General features: G+C 56.5%; 1 protein-coding gene and 1 long non-coding RNA gene across 5 annotated transcripts in view; one reads left to right on the top strand and one right to left on the bottom strand.

The window, feature by feature from the left end:
- The window catches only part of LOC133251099 (uncharacterized), a 75,013-nt gene extending 72,235 nt beyond the window's left edge, over positions 1–2,778 (bottom strand). For all 3 annotated transcript variants that reach the window (XR_009737515.1, XR_009737513.1, XR_009737514.1), the window contains exon 1: positions 2,519–2,778. This is a non-coding gene — a long non-coding RNA (uncharacterized LOC133251099). The remainder of the gene's footprint in view (positions 1–2,518) is intronic.
- Positions 2,779–3,058: 280 nt separating this feature from the next.
- Positions 3,059–15,100, top strand: N4BP3 (NEDD4 binding protein 3). Of its 2 annotated transcripts, none has more exons than XM_061423107.1 (5): positions 3,059–3,149; positions 8,656–9,006; positions 9,220–9,747; positions 10,187–10,441; positions 10,567–15,100. In XM_061423107.1, exons 2-5 carry the CDS (start codon positions 8,686–8,688, stop codon positions 11,092–11,094), a joined length of 1,632 nt encoding a protein of 543 aa, XP_061279091.1. In that variant the 5' UTR covers positions 3,059–3,149; positions 8,656–8,685; the 3' UTR covers positions 11,095–15,100. The 2 variants fall into 2 exon arrangements, with proteins under 2 accessions (XP_061279091.1, XP_061279092.1); XM_061423108.1 differs by having other exon boundaries at positions 3,060–3,149; positions 8,659–9,006.
- The last annotated feature ends 951 nt before the right edge of the window (positions 15,101–16,051 follow it).

Here is a 16,051-nt window from a genome sequence, read left to right on the forward strand (position 1 = left end):
TGGAAAATCCCATGAATGGAGGAGCGTGGAAGGCTGCAGTCCATGGGGTCACTGAGAGTCGGACACAACTGAGTGACTTCACTTTCACTTTTCACTTTCATGCATTGGAGAAGGAAATGGCAACCCACTCCAGTGTTCTTGCCTGGAGAATCCCAGGTGGGCTGCCGTCTTTGGGGTCACACAGAGTCGGACACGACTGAAGTGACTTAGCAGCAGCAGCAGCAGCAAGGACAGCATAGAAAACAGGGGTTGCAAACTGGTGGCCTGTGGGCCAAATCTGATTCAAGGGTAAGATGATGTCTTTTTGTTTGTTTGTTTATTTATTTTTGGCTGCACTGGGTCTTCGTTGCTTTGCGCGGGCTTTCTTTAATTGTGGGGAGCGGGGGCTACTCTCTAGCTGCGGTAGGATGGCTTCTCATTACGGTGGCTTCTCTCGTTGCGGAACACAGGCTCTTGCAGCACGTGGGCTCAGGAGTTTTAACGTGTGGGCTCTAGAGCCCAGACTCAGTAGTTGTGGTATGGGGGGTTAGCTGCTCCGTGGCATGTGGAATCTTTCCAAACCAGGGATCGAATTCATGTCCCCTACATTGGCAGGCAGATTCTTATCCACTGTGCCACCAGGGAAGTCCTGATGTCTCTCTTTTTTTTAATTGAGGTAAAATTCACATCATATAAAACAAACCATTTTAAATTGTGCAACCACCATTTCTATGTGTTTCCGAAACATTTTCCTCATTGCAAAAGGAAACCCCACATCCATTGTCGACTTAAAAAATATAGTCATAACCTGAAAGTGGAAAGTTGTTTTATTTGGTGGGAATGTTTAGGACTTCAAGCCCAGAGGACGGCATCTCAAGTAACCTTGAAAGAACTGTTCCAAGGAGGCAGGGGAAGGAGTCAGGTTATACAGAAGTTTGCAATAAAGGGAGCAGGTAGCCTTAACATCAAAGATTATTGTTAATTAAGGAAAACTAGATATCTCAAGTTAAAGAATCTAGCCCTTTTCTATGTATAGGAAGATGCAAGCTCTGGGCTCACTGAAATCTTTCCTTTCATACACATCTCAGCTATCTGGGGTCAGCATCTTGCTTCTTGTTTTTTTTTTTTACATCCTTAGTTCCTTGTCCACTGCTGGGAGTGACATAGGGAATGACGGCAGCTGACAGCTGCTGGATTGCAGGCACTGTTCTCCCTTTCGGGCCCCTCCAACCTCAGAAATTCACTTTTGGAGGCCTTGAAATCGCTGACACCCTTATTTACTGATATGGCAGGAATCAATCCATTTTACACCATCAAGCAGTCACTTTTCATTCTTCCCTCCCCACAGCATCTAGACCTAATCTTCCTTCTGCTGGATTTATCTGCTTCATATAAGTGGAATTATACCACATGCAGTCTTTAGTGTCTGGTTCGGCAAAACTGGCGGATCATCCAAATTGTCCTTTTATGGTTGAATAATATTCCATCTATGGACATACCACATTTTGTGTGTTCATTTATCTGTCGATGGGCAATTGGGTTGTTTCCAGCTTTGGACTATTGTGGCTAGTCTTGCCACAAACACCCATGCACTAGTGTCTGTTTGAATTCCTGTTTTCAATTCTTCAGAGTATATATCTAGGAGTGGAATTGCTGGATCATACCTCACTATATATTTATAACCTTTTTTGGAAGATGTGGTGTTTTCATATTTGAATCTGAATGCCTATAGGTGTCCATCTCTGTCTCCGTTTTCATCTCTTCTATGTCTTACACCTGCCAGTCTGACTCACACTACTTGCCTGGCCCCTGAAGACATCTGCAGACAGTGACTGTAGCCATGAAATTAAAAGATGCTTGCTCCTTGGAAGGAAAGCTATGATCAATCTAGACAGCATATTAAAAAGCAGAGACATCACTTTGCCAACAAAGATCCGTCTAGTCAAAGCTATAGTTTTTTCATGTATGGATGTGAGAGTCGGGCTATAAAGAAAGCTCAGCGGGGAAGCATTGATGCTTCTGAACTGTGTTATTGGAGAAGACTCTTGACAGTCCCCTGGACTGCAAGGAGATCCAACCAGTCTATCGTAAAGGAAATTAATCTTGAATATTCCTTGGAAGGACGGACGCTGCAGCTGAAACTCCCCATACTTTGGCCACCCGATGAGAAGAACTGACTCACTAGAAAAGACCCTGATGCTTGGAAAGATTGAAGGTGGGAGGAGAAGGGGACGACAGAGGATGAGATGGTTGGATGGCATCACCGACTCGATGGACATGAGTTTGAGTAAGCTCGGGGAGTTGGTGATGGACAAGGAAGCCCGGCATGCTGCAGTCCATGGGGTCGCAAAGAGTCGGACACGACTGAGCGACTGAACTGATCTGAATTTGCTCCCCTTAGAAGTCTTTGGTACCAAAAACTCCCACAAAAACATAGCGCCCAATTCAACTGCTAAGGAGCCCGAGATCTTGGGCAAATCTCTCCACACCTCTCGGAGTACTACTTTGCTCAGCCTCGCCAGGGAATAATGCTGCTTACCTAAGGGGAGGCGGCAAGAATCAGGGAGATGATGGACGGAATGCGCCTCTTCGGAAGCTGTCGAGTTCTGGAAACCGAGACAGACGGGCTAGGCTAGAAGAGGAGGAGGCGGCGGAGGAGCGGGGCGGGCTGGACGCCCTCTGGGAGCATAGGCCGCACTTCGTGTTGTAGACCGGCCCGGGTCCGAGCCCGCGCGCCTGGGCGTCCGCGGCACAGAGCGCAACCGGCAGGGGGCTCGGGCGCCACCGCCTCGCGACGTCTCGGCGGGCTAGCCTAGGCTGGAGTCGCGAGCCCGGGCGGGGCTCAGGTTGGCACGCGGTGGGCGGGGGTGGCCCCCGTCCCCGCCCCCCACATCCGGGGGCCCGGGCCGGGCTGTGGGTCGGCCGCGCGCCGGTGAGTCAGGCCGGGTTTTCCCTCCGCCTCTGGGGCAGGATAGCGAGCGCGGCCGAACGCGTTCCTCCCTCGCCAATCCGGCTCCGGAGCCCGCCCGCCCGCGTTTTCCCGGCGCCTGTCGCCTGGCCGCTCCAGCCTGGTTCGCAGTCTCGGCCGGAGCTGGCGCCCTGGAGGAAGGGTTCAAATCCGCGCGCAAGGGAGCTGCAGCGCGCGAGGGGTGCGGATGGGCGCCAGGATGGTGAGTAGGGCGCACCGTGGGGCTGGAGCCGCGGCCCGGGGCTGGACTCGGGGGGTGGGGCTGGCCGCCGCCAAGGTCTAGCTTTCCCGGCGACCTTGGCCAAGCCCCCAGCCCTACGCGGGCGAGGTTCCCGTCTGAGAAGTGGGCAGGGGTGGCAAGGTGAGGTGTGCGCCCAGCTACCCCTTACTTCCAGACATCGAAGCACCGAGGTGCGGGATCGGGGACCGTCCGCGGGCAGGGAAGCTGTGCTGAAAGGGCAGGCGACAGGTTACGTTCTCCTTAACCCATGCAAAACGTGCTTTCCTTGGAGGAGTTCCTGGGACCCCTGAACCACCACTGGGGTGGGGCAGGTGCCCTTGGCGCGGGAGTCTGACCTCGGCTTCCGCGCCCACAGCCCATCCGTTCGGGGTAAGTCTTAGAAGCCTGGGAGAGACATCCCCTCCCAACCCTCAGGTAGCTTGGGGACCTCCCCCAGTTCTGGGGGAGCCCTCGCCTCTGCCACATCCTTCCGTGGAGATGCCAACCTCCACCTTCCCTAAGAGACGGCTTCCTGCCCTCTCCTGCCCCCTCCGGGATACCACCTTCCTCCACTATATGAGCCCTGTATATAGCTTGCTGTCAGGGGTCCCGTGAAGAGCGGACGCTCCCAGATCCTGAGCACCATCCCAGTCTGGCCACAACCTTCGGCCAAAGTGAGGGCCCGTCTGGAGCCGGGCGGAAATCGGGGCCGTGACTGCGTCCGGAAAAAAGGACCGGGACCTGTCATCTCCGACGAGGCAATCCCTGCCCCCCCCCCCCCCCCCACCCCGCCCGCCGCCCCGCCTCCCCTCCCGCCTCCACGAGCAGACCGGGTCTCTCCTGGCTTGCACCGGGGGCTCAGCCTGTCCCGCGGCCGTGGTGCTCTGTCCCTGAACGGCCCAGGGAAGGAGAGAGGCAGGAGGCCGTCCTGGAACCGGTGATCTGCTTCCTCCCAGATCCCTCCTGGGCAGGGCTCCTCTCCTGCCGACTGGCTGTGTGTGGGTGTGTATGTGCCAGACTGAATGAGTGCGGCCAGTCTGCTCAGGCCACCGCCTATGGAACTAGCAGCTTCCAGGGCTCACAGTGCCCATGCAGCGGTGTTTCCACTATTTCTACCTGACCCAGGGGCAGGCAGTGGATATTCCAGGCTGAGGGGACTGGGATCCAAACCAACCTGGTTGCAGGTACCCTTGGGAGAAGCAGGTGTGGGGAGCTGAGCAGACATAATCCACAGCAGTGTGGGAGCCCAGGGAGGGCAGCTGGTAACCCCTGGCTGGGACAGCCTGGGGCAGAAGAGGGGGTCTTGCCTGGGGAGTTGGGATTGCTGGTCATGTGGAATCACAGGCAGCTCACTTCTTTTTGGACTTCAGTTTACCTAGCTGTAGGATGGGGTAAGTGCAACTACTGTTTTACCTGCCTCCACGAAGCTGTCTCGGAGATCAGATGATGAAATGAAAGGGCTGATAAAAACTGTAGAGCGCAAGTGACTTAGTGATACTAAGAATCACTCCAGCAGGACTCTGCCTCTTCATGAGTTGAAATGGGGCTACAGAATGCCAGCCTCTCCCATCTCCTCCCTGGGCCCCTCTTACCCACTGCCCCCTCTTTTGGAGCTGGGACATTCCAGTCTCATTCCTCAGGGGCAGCTGCAGTCACTCCCCTCAGCAAAGCTGATCCTCCAGCAGGTGGTGGGACCCTCCCTGGGGCTAGGACTCACGAGGGGCTAAAGGCAGTCAAGGCCAGACTGGGAGCTTCCTACCCTAGTGCTTTGGGCACACTCCAGAGGAGATGCACAGTGGGGTCAGGGCAGGCTTCTAAATGTAGAGAGCCTATGGACTTTTTCCTGTGCAGCTGAACATGACCTTAGGCACCTTATTTTACCTCCTGGGCCTCAGTTTTCTCCTCGGAAGTAGGGGATGACACTCTTCCTCTCCCATGTGTGTTGTGAGCATGTGCCAGGCCCAGCATCAGGCTGACCCAACGAGGCACCCACTAAGGGACACCAGGATGCCTCCCTGAGTGTCCTGTCTTTTTCTGCTTCATGGCCAGGACCGTATCCCAGCCCCATTCTCCAGTCTCCACCAAGAGTTGGTCTAGAGAGATGCTCCCAGTGTCCAGGCTGTCTGATCTTGGAGTAGATGGAGGGGAAGGTGGAAACAGGAGTAAAGGGACCTTGTTGGGACCAACTAGGCCTGTGCAGAATAGGGCCTACGTGACTAGCTGAAAGCTTGCTGGCAGAGCAGTGGGGTGGTGGCGGTGAGGTTCTGCTCTGTGCAGAGCTCTGGGCCCCAGGCACGTCATGAATTCTGGGTAGAGAAGCCCAGGCACTTGGAGGAGGAGGCCCTGTTTTCCCCAGTGGGGCTGCAAGGCACTTGCTGTCTCTCCCTCCCTCCTCCCCCTCCACATCCTCTCCTGCACAGCTGCCCTAGGCCAGTCCCTGGGCTTCCAAGCAACGGGAAGGAATGTGTGTATTGGGGGATGTGGGGAAGGCAGGGGAGGTGGATGGAGTCTTTTAGGAAAAAGGACCATCCCCAGATTGAGACCTGAGCAGGGTAGAGCCTCCTGAAAGCCAGGGCCCTTGGCCCAAGGGGGAGGAGCTAATAATACAGCCTGAGAAGTTATCTAGGAGGGGTGGAGAGAGGAGGGGGGAGAGTGGGGGCCTTAGATAAAGACAAAGGGAAGGGCTGTTGCTGCCCCTCCATGTAGCTCCGGAATTAGTTCAAATTGCTCAACTCAAGTGTGAAGAAAAGCTGATCCCATGCCCTCCTTTGCCACACACACATACACACACACACACACACACACACACACACACTCGCCTCCATCTAGCAGCCTCGGGGCTAGGAAGGACAGCTGGGTATTTGTGTGTGGAAGGTGCTCAGTGCAGTGCGGATGACCTTGAGTGTGTGTGAGCCTCGCTGCGTCCTCTCACAGAGAAGCTTCTGGGCCACTGGTGGCGCCGACCGGACTGCAGTATGTGTGTGGTGTGCGTGTTTCGGCCCATGACTGCTTCTCCCCTGGACCTGGGACCCTTTGTGGAGGGTATGGGGTGTTGATTATTGCTCCCTGAGACAGGAAATGAGGCTGTGGCCAGGGGAACATAAAGCAGTGTGTGTTTGGGATTGAGTGGGCATGTTTAGCTCCCCTTGCCACCATCCCTGCCCCCAGGCTCTCACCAGGCTTGCAGCTCAGGAGCCCTTTCACCTCCCTGTCCCTGTGCTGGCTGTCACCGGCAACCCAATAGGAAAGCAGAAAAAAGTAGAGTCTTTCCCATTTGGGGGAAACTGAGGCATGGTCAAGGAAGGTGTCCCATGGAGAGATAATGTAAGGGTGGGCTGGAGACCAGATTCTCTGCTGTCTACCTCCCCAAGAAGCAGTGACAGGAGTTTGGTGGGCTTGTCTGTTGCTTGGTGGGCTTGTCATGGTGAAGGGGTGTCAGAGTGGGAGGCAGGATGCTTCGATTCCAACTCTTGGGTTGTGGGTGACATTGTTGGTTCCCACTAGACATTTCGAGTCATTGTACTGTAATCACAGGCCAGCATCTCACTCTGACCAGCTCTGTGACCTTGGGCAGGCCACTTCACCTTTTGGAGCCCCATTGCCCTTACCTAAAAAACACAGACAGTTAACCATGTGCCAGGACTCTGTGAGACCCCTACGCAGGGCTGCATCACTGTAGGTGCCCAGCACCTGTCATCCCTTATCTGGATGACTCCCCTAACCTTGTGTGGCTTGTGGCACCCCCAAAGAGGTTGAGCTGTCTGGGGACTGGAAAGGGAAGCTTGGGAAGGTTTCTTTTGCCCAGGGTAAGATTGAGGACCGCAGGGTGTAGGGGCAGGGCCGTGCCTTCCATCCATCTCCCTCCCTCCTCACAGAGAGCTTTGTCTTCTATAAACACAAAACCTGGAAATGGTTGAGGAAGATGGAACCTCCTAACCATTGTTTGGTGTGGGAGTCTGTGTCCCGGAAGCATATTGGATTGGGGCAGTTGGGGTGGGGCACATCGGACTTGTAGCTGCATTGTGCCTGCTGGGTGTCTGTTCAGGAATGGGAATAGCTGGGTAGGAAGCAGAGAAAGGGGCTTCTCTGGTAGCTCAGCTGGTAAAGAATCCATCTGCAATGCAGGAGACCCTGGTTCGATTCCTGGGTCGGGAAGATCCTCTGGAGAGGATACCCACTCCAGTATTCTTGGGCTTCCCTGGTGGCTCAGATGGTAAAGAATCCGCCTGCAATTCAGGAGACCCCGGTACGATTCCTGGGTTGGGAAGATTCCCTGGAGGAGGGCATGACAACCCACTCCAATAGTCTTGGCTGAAGAATCCTGGGACAAAGGAGCCTGGAGGCTACAGTCCATGGGGTCGCAAAGAGTCGGACATGACTGAGTGACTAAGCATAGCACACAGGCAGAGAAGGTGGCATTCGTTCATTTGCCAACTCCTTTCTGAGCGCTTACTGTGTGCCAAGGACTGGGATGGACACAGGGGATCCAGCGGGGCACTGGGGATAGGTCCTGCCTTCCACAGTGTGGTCCCAGCACAGGTGGGAGGCAATCCATAGCCCCGTCACTTGGGCACTCCCCGGTGGTGTTAGTGTGTCTACCAACTAAGCTCAGCTTCAGCTAGCCCGTGTTGACGCTGGCTGTGGGCCAGGCCCTGGACTGGGCATTCTATCCTCTAATCTTAGCCAGTCCTCCCAGCATCCATGAGTGATAAGAGTTGACATAGTCATCATCCAGATGGGGAAGCCAGGGTCCACACACTGATTGGTTCCATACATTGGGTCAGGACTGGGGCCCTGATGCCTGGCAGTGGGCTTTGAAGTGGCAGCATATTAGAGGGGCTGGCAGGGGCTCTGGCTGCCCCGTCTCCCTGCCTCCTACCACTGCTCCAACATGAACACCTGTTCTGGAAACTGTGGCCATTGTTCCTGCCATCCTTCCGTCCCCTGGGCCCTTCCTGTTTGTATCCGTCCTGCTGGAGCCCCTAGCCCCACCCGTGCCAGGTGCTTCCCTTGGGAAAACTCTGAACCTCTGCAGGAAGAGGGGTTGAATGAAGTTTTTTTCCCCCTCCCAAGGGAAGAAGAAGGATTGGAGCTTCTGAGGCCACTGGTCTTGGTGCCCTGTGCCCTCCGCCCACCCACCACGTTGGGTACCTGGCAGGAGAATGAACAAAGTTAGAGTCAGAGATGGATTCTGCCAGCCCAGTCCTGGGAGGGGCCCCTATCCTGCTGCTTCAGGTCCTGGTCCCCCTGTGACCCCAGTCACACACTGGCCCCTCGTCAGAACTAGGGCACTAGACAGGTAGCCTTGGGACTTCTCCTACTTTCTCTAGGAGTCCTGTTCCGGATTCTCTCTGGAACCCACATCGGCCACTCCTGGGTGGGCTGGGGTGGGGGAGCTGACACAGAGATCAAGCACCTGCTTCTAGGGCATCTGGGGAGTTGGGCAGCAAATGCGTACCTGCCCCTGATGGAGCCTCCCAACCCCCAGAAGCAGCCGCCTGTGCCCTGGTGAAACTTCATGGCCACAGCCCCAGGCCCTGCTGGCATTGCCATGGGCAGCGTGGGCAGCCTGTTGGAACGGCAGGACTTTTCCCCTGAAGAGCTACGGGCGGCACTCGCAGGATCTCGGGGCTCCCGCCAGCCTGATGGGCTCCTCCGGAAAGGCTTGGGCCAGCGCGAGCTCCTCAGCTACCTGCACCTTCCCAAGAAGGATGGCAAGACCACCAAGCGGGCCCCTCGGAATGAGCCTGCCGACTATGCCACCCTCTACTACCAGGAACACCCTCGGGCTGGTGACTTCAGCAAGACCTCGCTGCCTGAACGGGGGCGTTTTGACAAGGTGTGCCTCGGCTCCTCCCCTCCCTACTGTGGCAGGGTGGGGAGGGGGGCTCTCCTTGAAGACCCCGAGGCTGGGATAGGACATGGAAGTCTTGCTGTGGGCTGGCCTGGTGACATGTACCCTTGTTCTCAAAGGGGATTCCCAGGGGCTTCGGGAGGGAGCACCAGAGAGCAGTCAGCCCAGAGCCTCATCCCTGGCCTCTCTTTCTGGCAGTGTCGCATTCGCCCATCAGTATTCAAGCCGGCCTCGGGCACCGGGAAAGGCTTCTTGTCCATGCAGAGCCTGGCGGCCCACAAGGGCCAGAAGCTGTGGCGCAGCAATGGCAGCCTGCACACGCTGGCCTGCCACCCGCCCCTGAGCCCCGGGCCCCGGGCCAGCCAGGCCCAGGCCCGTGCCCAGCTGCTGCATGCCCTCAGCCTGGATGAGGGCGGCCCTGAGCCCGAGCCCAGTCTGTCTGATTCCTCCAGCGGGGGCAGCTTTGGTCGCAGTCCCAGCACTGGCCCTGGCCCGTTCAGCTCCTCCCTGGGCCACATTAACCATCTTGGGGGCTCCCTGGACCGGGCCTCACGGGGTTCCAAGGAGGTTGGGCCACTGGCTCTGCTGAACTGCCTGCCCGAACCACCGCCCCCCTATGAATTCTCCTGCCCCGCCGCCGAGGACATGGGGACTGTGGTGCCAGACACCTGTGAGGAGCTCAAGAGGAGCCTGGGTGAGGAGGATGGCGCCAATCCCTTCACACAGGTGAGAGCAGCTGTTGCCTGGGCCACCTGTTCTGTCCCCTGGCATTAGCGTACAGGGCAGACAGAGGGTCGCCCACCAGCTCTCCTGCAAGGCTCCAGGTATACGAGGGTAAGGAAGAGAGAGATGAGTTTGCTTCTTTCCCCAAGCCCCACATGACATGGGGATTGGTGGCCCTTGCAGGAAGTTGTGAGGGAGGGAGACTCCCTGGGAGGGCTGCGTGCTGGGGACACTTCACCACCAGAGGATACATCCTGGGTTGGGGCACATGTGTGCCCAAAGCATTGCACCCTGGACCCTGTGGTGTTGAGACAGAGGATGTCAGAAGCAGCTGGAGCGTTGGAGGAGCGGGCCACCCATACAAGTGCAGGCAGTTGGTATCCAGGGGGGCAGGGCGGTGTGTGGATCTTGGGCCATGGCAAGTGCTCTTTCCCCTGGGCAGGTGCTGGAAGAGCGCCAGCGGCTGTGGCTGGCTGAGCTGAAGCGCCTCTACCTGGAGCGACTGCACGAGGTTACCCAGAAGGCCGAGCGTAGTGAGCGCAACCTCCAGCTGCAGCTGTTCATGGCCCAGCAGGATCAGCGGCGCCTGCGCAAGGAGCTGCGAGCACAGCAGGGCCTGGTCCCCGAGCCCCGGCCACCAGGCAGCCTCCCAGAGACCGATCCTAGTGCGCGAGCAGAGGAGGAAGCCCGCTGGGAGGTGAGAGACCAAACATTCAGAGACTCCTGCCCCCACTGCTGTCGTGCCATCCTCTGCCTGCCCTCCGACCGGTCCCCCCCTTACCCTTCTTTCCTTGGCTCTTGCCCGTCCCTGTCCCCCTTCAGGTGTGCCAGAAAACAGCAGAGATCAGCCTCCTGAAGCAGCAGCTGCGGGAAGCCCAGGCGGAACTGGCTCAGAAGCTAGCTGAGATCTTCAGCCTGAAGACACAACTTCGGGGCAGCCGGGCACAAGCCCAGGCCCAGGATGCAGAGCTGGCCCGGCTGCGAGAGGCCGTGCGGAGCCTGCAGGAGCAGGCCCCTCGGGAGGAGGCCCCAGGCAGCGGTGAGACTGATGACTGCAAGAGCAGGGGACAGCTGGGGGAGGCGGGAGGCGGTGAGGCCAGAGATGGGGCTGAGCAGTTGCGGGCCGAGCTCCTGCAGGAGCGGCTCCGAGGCCAGGAGCAGGCGCTGCGCTTTGAGCAGGAGCGGCGGACGTGGCAGGAGGAAAAGGAGCGGGTGCTGCGCTACCAGCGGGAGATCCAGGGCGGCTACATGGACATGTATCGCCGCAACCAGGTGTTGGAACAGGAGCTGCGGGCGCTGCGGGAGCCCCCCGCGCCCTGGAGCCCTCGGCTTGAGTCCTCCAAGATCTGAGGCCCTTGGAGCAAGCTGACAGCAGAAGCACTGTCAGAAGATGGCTTGGATAAGCCCACCCTGAGATGGCCAGCCCCTTCCGTACATTGGTCTGGGGTGGAAGCTGCTGAGACCAGCCAGGGATGGAGAGGCTGGCCGAGAGGAGGGATCCAGTGGGGCTGTGGGCTGGATGGGGTACCAGTAGCAGGAGGAGCCAGGGCAAGGTCCCCCCTGGCTGAGGAGTCTCCAGGCAGAGCCCAGCCCTGGAGTAGGTGTGACCCAGGAAAGGAGGTTTGGAAGTGAAGAGCCCTGTGAAGCAAAAAGGGCCAGTGTGAGGAGGGGAGGCTAGAATGGGAACTTTGGCCTCCCCAGAATAAAATCACATTTTCTATGAGGAATTACCAGGTGATAACGTCAGGCCTGTCCCTGGCCTGAGTGCAGAGGACTGTGGAGGGTCCGGTTTGGGGGTGTTGGCCTGGACTGTAGCTCCACCATGTCCATGATCGGCAGGCAGGGTGTACCCTGCACCTCTGTGTGCAGCTGCTGGACAGGCACGTTGGGGAGTGGAGGAATCCTTGCTCTGGCACCACAAAGTTTCTTAGCTGCTATGTGAACTGAAATTCCTTTCTTTAGCATCAGTGAGATTTTAATAGGGAACAATGCCAGGGAACCCAAGAAAACAAAGGGGCAAGACAATCAAGGCATTGCTAGAATATGAAATGTCCTCTTGGTAAAAAGTCTGGGCTCCTGGGTCCCAGGCCAGGCTGGATGTGGGGCCAGCCTAAAACAGCTTCTGCTGGAGAGCCTTAAGCCTCCAGTAGTCTGCCCCTCCCAGAACTTGCCTCCCACCTTTCTCTCTGGCTTGTGTACCCCTATCTCCATTGGGATGAGGGCCTGGAAAGATGCAGGAAATAAGGCAGAGAAAGCTCGATAAAGGGCTGGAACTGCAGCAGAGAATGTGGACATTTCCCCGTAGGCATGGGGGGCCATGGGGTATTGGGCAGGAGTGTGATCTGATTTGTATTCTGGAAAGCTCTGTCCTGGGAGGAAGCACCCCTGTGCCTGGCCCTGCATTGCCTGATCTTTGCTCTTAGCCAAGGCTTGCTGGTCCTTGGCCCCTAAAACCCACTCGCATCCTCTTTGGACCCTTGCTCCCTCCTGGTGGGTTACCTAGAGCACAGAACCAGTCGGGCTGTGCACGTGGCATCTCCCTAGCCCTTGCTGTGAAGCTGGGAGTCCTTGCGGATGCGTTAGTGTATCTGCTGCCACACGTGGAGCACTTCCTCTCTGCCTGGTGCTGCATTAGGCTGTCAGGGTCTGGGGGCTCAGGGTCGGATGAGATGTGCTTCCTGCTGCAGGGGAATCAATACACAGATGTCTCCCTCCCAGGTTGCCTGGTGGGGCAGGGGCCACCTCTGATCTCCGCAGACACTCCCAGTTTGCTCCCTTTGGCTGTGCTCTGCTCCTTCCCTGGCCACACCCGGCAGCCCCCTCAGGTGGGCCCTGATGGTGGAGTGGTGTGCAGGGGATGGACGCAGCTGTGGAGTGTAAGCCAGTGGGCTCCGCCCTTTTAGGGAGGAGAGTGGGGTGTGTATATTGTCTGCCGTGGGGATAATGTGTTTATGTCTGTGTGAGTGGCAGGTGTGAACAGTAGAGATGTGCTGTGGGTGGTGGGTGTGTCTAAGGGGGTGTGTTTGGGCCTTCTGGGTTGGGGCTTCTCCCTCTGTTCCATTCTTTCCCACCCTTCTCAGCCCCTTTTAGTCCTGGCCAGGCTGGACTAGAGCTTGTAGCCAGGTCAGATCCCTGGGCCTTGCTGAGAGCTATCTGGGCTCAGCCCTGAGCCAGGTCCTCTGCCTGGGAAGGGAAAGTAGGGACACCTGGGTTAGGCAGGTCTATTCTTCACAGGCCTTGATACTCATTTTACACACCCCACCCAATCAAGCTTTCTGGGTCAATGGTTCCTCGAAGGGCCCTCCAGAGCTCAGTGCTAGCCTGAAGCCTGGCTCACCCCATGGGCTGGAGCTGGTCAGGCTGGATACCCATGTGGTCCACAGTGGCTGGGGTCTACTTTTTGGTGTCCCAGCTCTGCAGAAGAGCTCCCCACCCAGCAATTAGGGAGCTGGGCCGGCCAGTACAGCCAGCAGGGAGTGGGTGGGCGGTACCAAAACTTGGCAGCTGTGCCAGAAACCAAGGCCAGGCCCAAATGTAGGGGGAGGGCGCAAGAGAGCTGAAGCTGGGGCGTCTCAGAGGGAACCAGATCCTGTTAGCTCATCGCTGCCAGGAAAACCAGTTCCCTGTCCCCAAGCCGGCTGGGCAGCTCTGGGGCCAGCTGATCACAGGTGCCACTGTAGTGGTTACACCTTGGGGCAGCCCCTCCATCCTGCCCCCAGTGGATCTCTCAGCGCCCCAGCTGTCCTCCGACCCCCTCCCCCAGCAGACTAGGCCCAAGAGCTGATTCTTTCCAGAACTGAGACTAGCTCCCTGCCTTTGGTCCCTCTTGTTCTCAACTCGATAGTGTGTGTCCTCCAGTGGCTCCTTGGGTCCCTTAGCCTATCACTTGAGGCTTCTGACAGTCTTGCCTCCAGGGTCACTGATGGTGGTACCCCTCCTAATCCCAACAGCCCTCTGGGCCCTTGTTCTCCAGGCAGACTCCCCCCGACCATGATGCTCAGATTTTCCCTCCTTAGGGAAGCCTTCCCTGAACTCACACCCTGTCCAGGCAATTCCTTGCTCCCTATGCCCGCAGCCCCTGTTTCCCTCCACCAGCTCTGTCTGTTCCTTTGGAATGGTCAGTTTGCCTCTGTTTTCCACTGGGCTGTGGACATGGCTGGAGCAGGGCCACATCTTCTGTTTTCATCCCCAGAGCCTGCTGTGGTTCCAGCCCAGAAAGCAATGGGGGGGGGGGGGCTTTGGAGTCGAGAGACTAGACCCCTTCCCTGACTGGCATGGGTTCAAGCTAGAGGTGGTAGGGGGAGGTGGCAAAGGCTCAAATGCCAAGTGTTCATTCACCTTTTGTGCCACCTGGTCAAACCAGGTCTGTGCCAAGCACCACCATTCACTGCACAGTGAAGCATTGAGTGCCTCCTTCGGGGAGGAAGCTGAGGTGGTCAAGGCCTTTGCCCCTATGGTCGTTTCCAGCGGGTGAGGGAAGGAGACAACACATACGGGTCCATAGTAGTGACTGGGCCAGAAGAGTGCCAGCATTTCAGAGGTGGGGACAGCAAAGGCACCTGCACAGTGGTGGGCAAGCCAGCAGAGCACGCAGAAGGCAGAGGGAGTCCATCTGGGGGACTGAGAGTAGATTTCTTTGAAACTGGTTGGCTGTGGGTATTAGGGAAACATTTCCCAAAGAGGGTATAGACCCTACAGTGACTATTCAGATTGCAATAATCCACCATTCTAGTAGGTGGGGGCTTAGCCGTCTATATTGGGTTCAGAAAAAAATAACGTGCTATTTCTTGTAGAAAAAAACAAAAAATATGAAATAATGCAGCAAAAACAAAAAGTGAAATATGTTATGAGAGGTGAAGTTTGAACGACAGGAGTTCAGAGGAGAACTGGCTCACTTATCACTCCAGGTGGTGGGGTGGGGCGAGGGGACAAAGGTTGACCAAACTCTGGGCAGGCACTTCCAAGCTTTCTGACTGCACCTTCTGACTGTGTGCTTCCTTGTGCAGCCAGTTCTAGCAAGAATCCTGCTAAGTTAGGTTAGCCAGAGTCTCCCATCTTCTATGTCTGAACACCCTCCATATTCTAATCCGGTTCCTCCACCTGCAGCATCTCCCACATTATGTCTGGTCACTCTGCCCTGCCTTCATTGAGAATTCTCTGCAGTCATTTAGCCAGTTCCCCCTGCCCCCTGAGGTTTCCTCTTAGTAATTTTTCATCCACTGACTTCCACCCTGCACCTTGGCCATGAAATATACTTTTCCTTGTATTTGGAATTGAGGCCACTCTCTGACCCTTACATAAAATCCCATTCCAGTAGCCTCCACTGAATAAAGTCTTCCTTACCACTCTAACACACGTCATGGCAATTTTTTTTTTCTTTTTTCTTTAACAGAGGCAAGCTTCCCTGAGGAGGAGAAGTTGCTGCGGGTGGGGTAGGATATTTCCTGTGGAGTAGAGTGGGATGAGGGCATTCTAGGGTGGGCCTGGATTTCGTCATGGGGAAGTGTGGGGCAGGTCTGCAGAGGGTCTTGTCTGGAAAGGGATGAGAGGAGGCAAGACAGATACTGGGCAGCCCGGCAAGCTGGCACAGAACTTCACGTCCTGTGACTGTGGGTGGATCCCTCAGGCAGCCAAGGGACAGGGCCAGAATTGGGACCAACTTTGTGTGTGTATGACCTGTGCAGTCACCAAGGCCTCACACTCAGAAGGGCCCTAGGCTTGACGCAGTGCTCTACTGTCACAATCTGGGACTTAATGATGTTTGAACAAGGGGTGTCACATTTTCATTTTGTTCTGGGGCCTGCAAATGACACAGCTGCTTCTGGCCTGAACCAAAGCTTTGCAAGGAAGGGCAGGGACAGGGAGAAACAGGAGACTGGTTGGGAGCCACCTGAAGGGTGGAAGGAAGAACAGGGCCTGAGCAGGCAACTTGAGCTCCATAGGCTGAGCCCTGATGCTCCCAGGTTCTGCAGAGAGCAGGCAGTGGCGATCCCACCTGCTGTTGCCCCCTATCCCATCAGCTATCAGGGGATGGTTCATCTTTTTCTAGCCTGGCGTTCCTGGGCACACTCTGGGAGGCATGGAAGACTGTGTTTTCAGGACAGAATTCCAAGGCTTGTTCTGCCAAGGACCAACCTTTCTTTCTTCCTAAAGATTTATCTGGTGTGCTTTTTGTGTAGTGGTCTCCCTGCTCCCTGCCATTTTAAAAGTATAATTTATATAGAGAAAAATTCAATGTTTTGACAATACAGAATTGTACAACCAGCCCTAAGCCAAGATACAATATGGTTTCATCATCCTCCCAAAT

This window comes from Bos javanicus, chromosome 7 (assembly GCF_032452875.1).
Source record: "Bos javanicus breed banteng chromosome 7, ARS-OSU_banteng_1.0, whole genome shotgun sequence".
Classification (NCBI taxonomy): domain Eukaryota; kingdom Metazoa; phylum Chordata; class Mammalia; order Artiodactyla; family Bovidae; genus Bos; species Bos javanicus.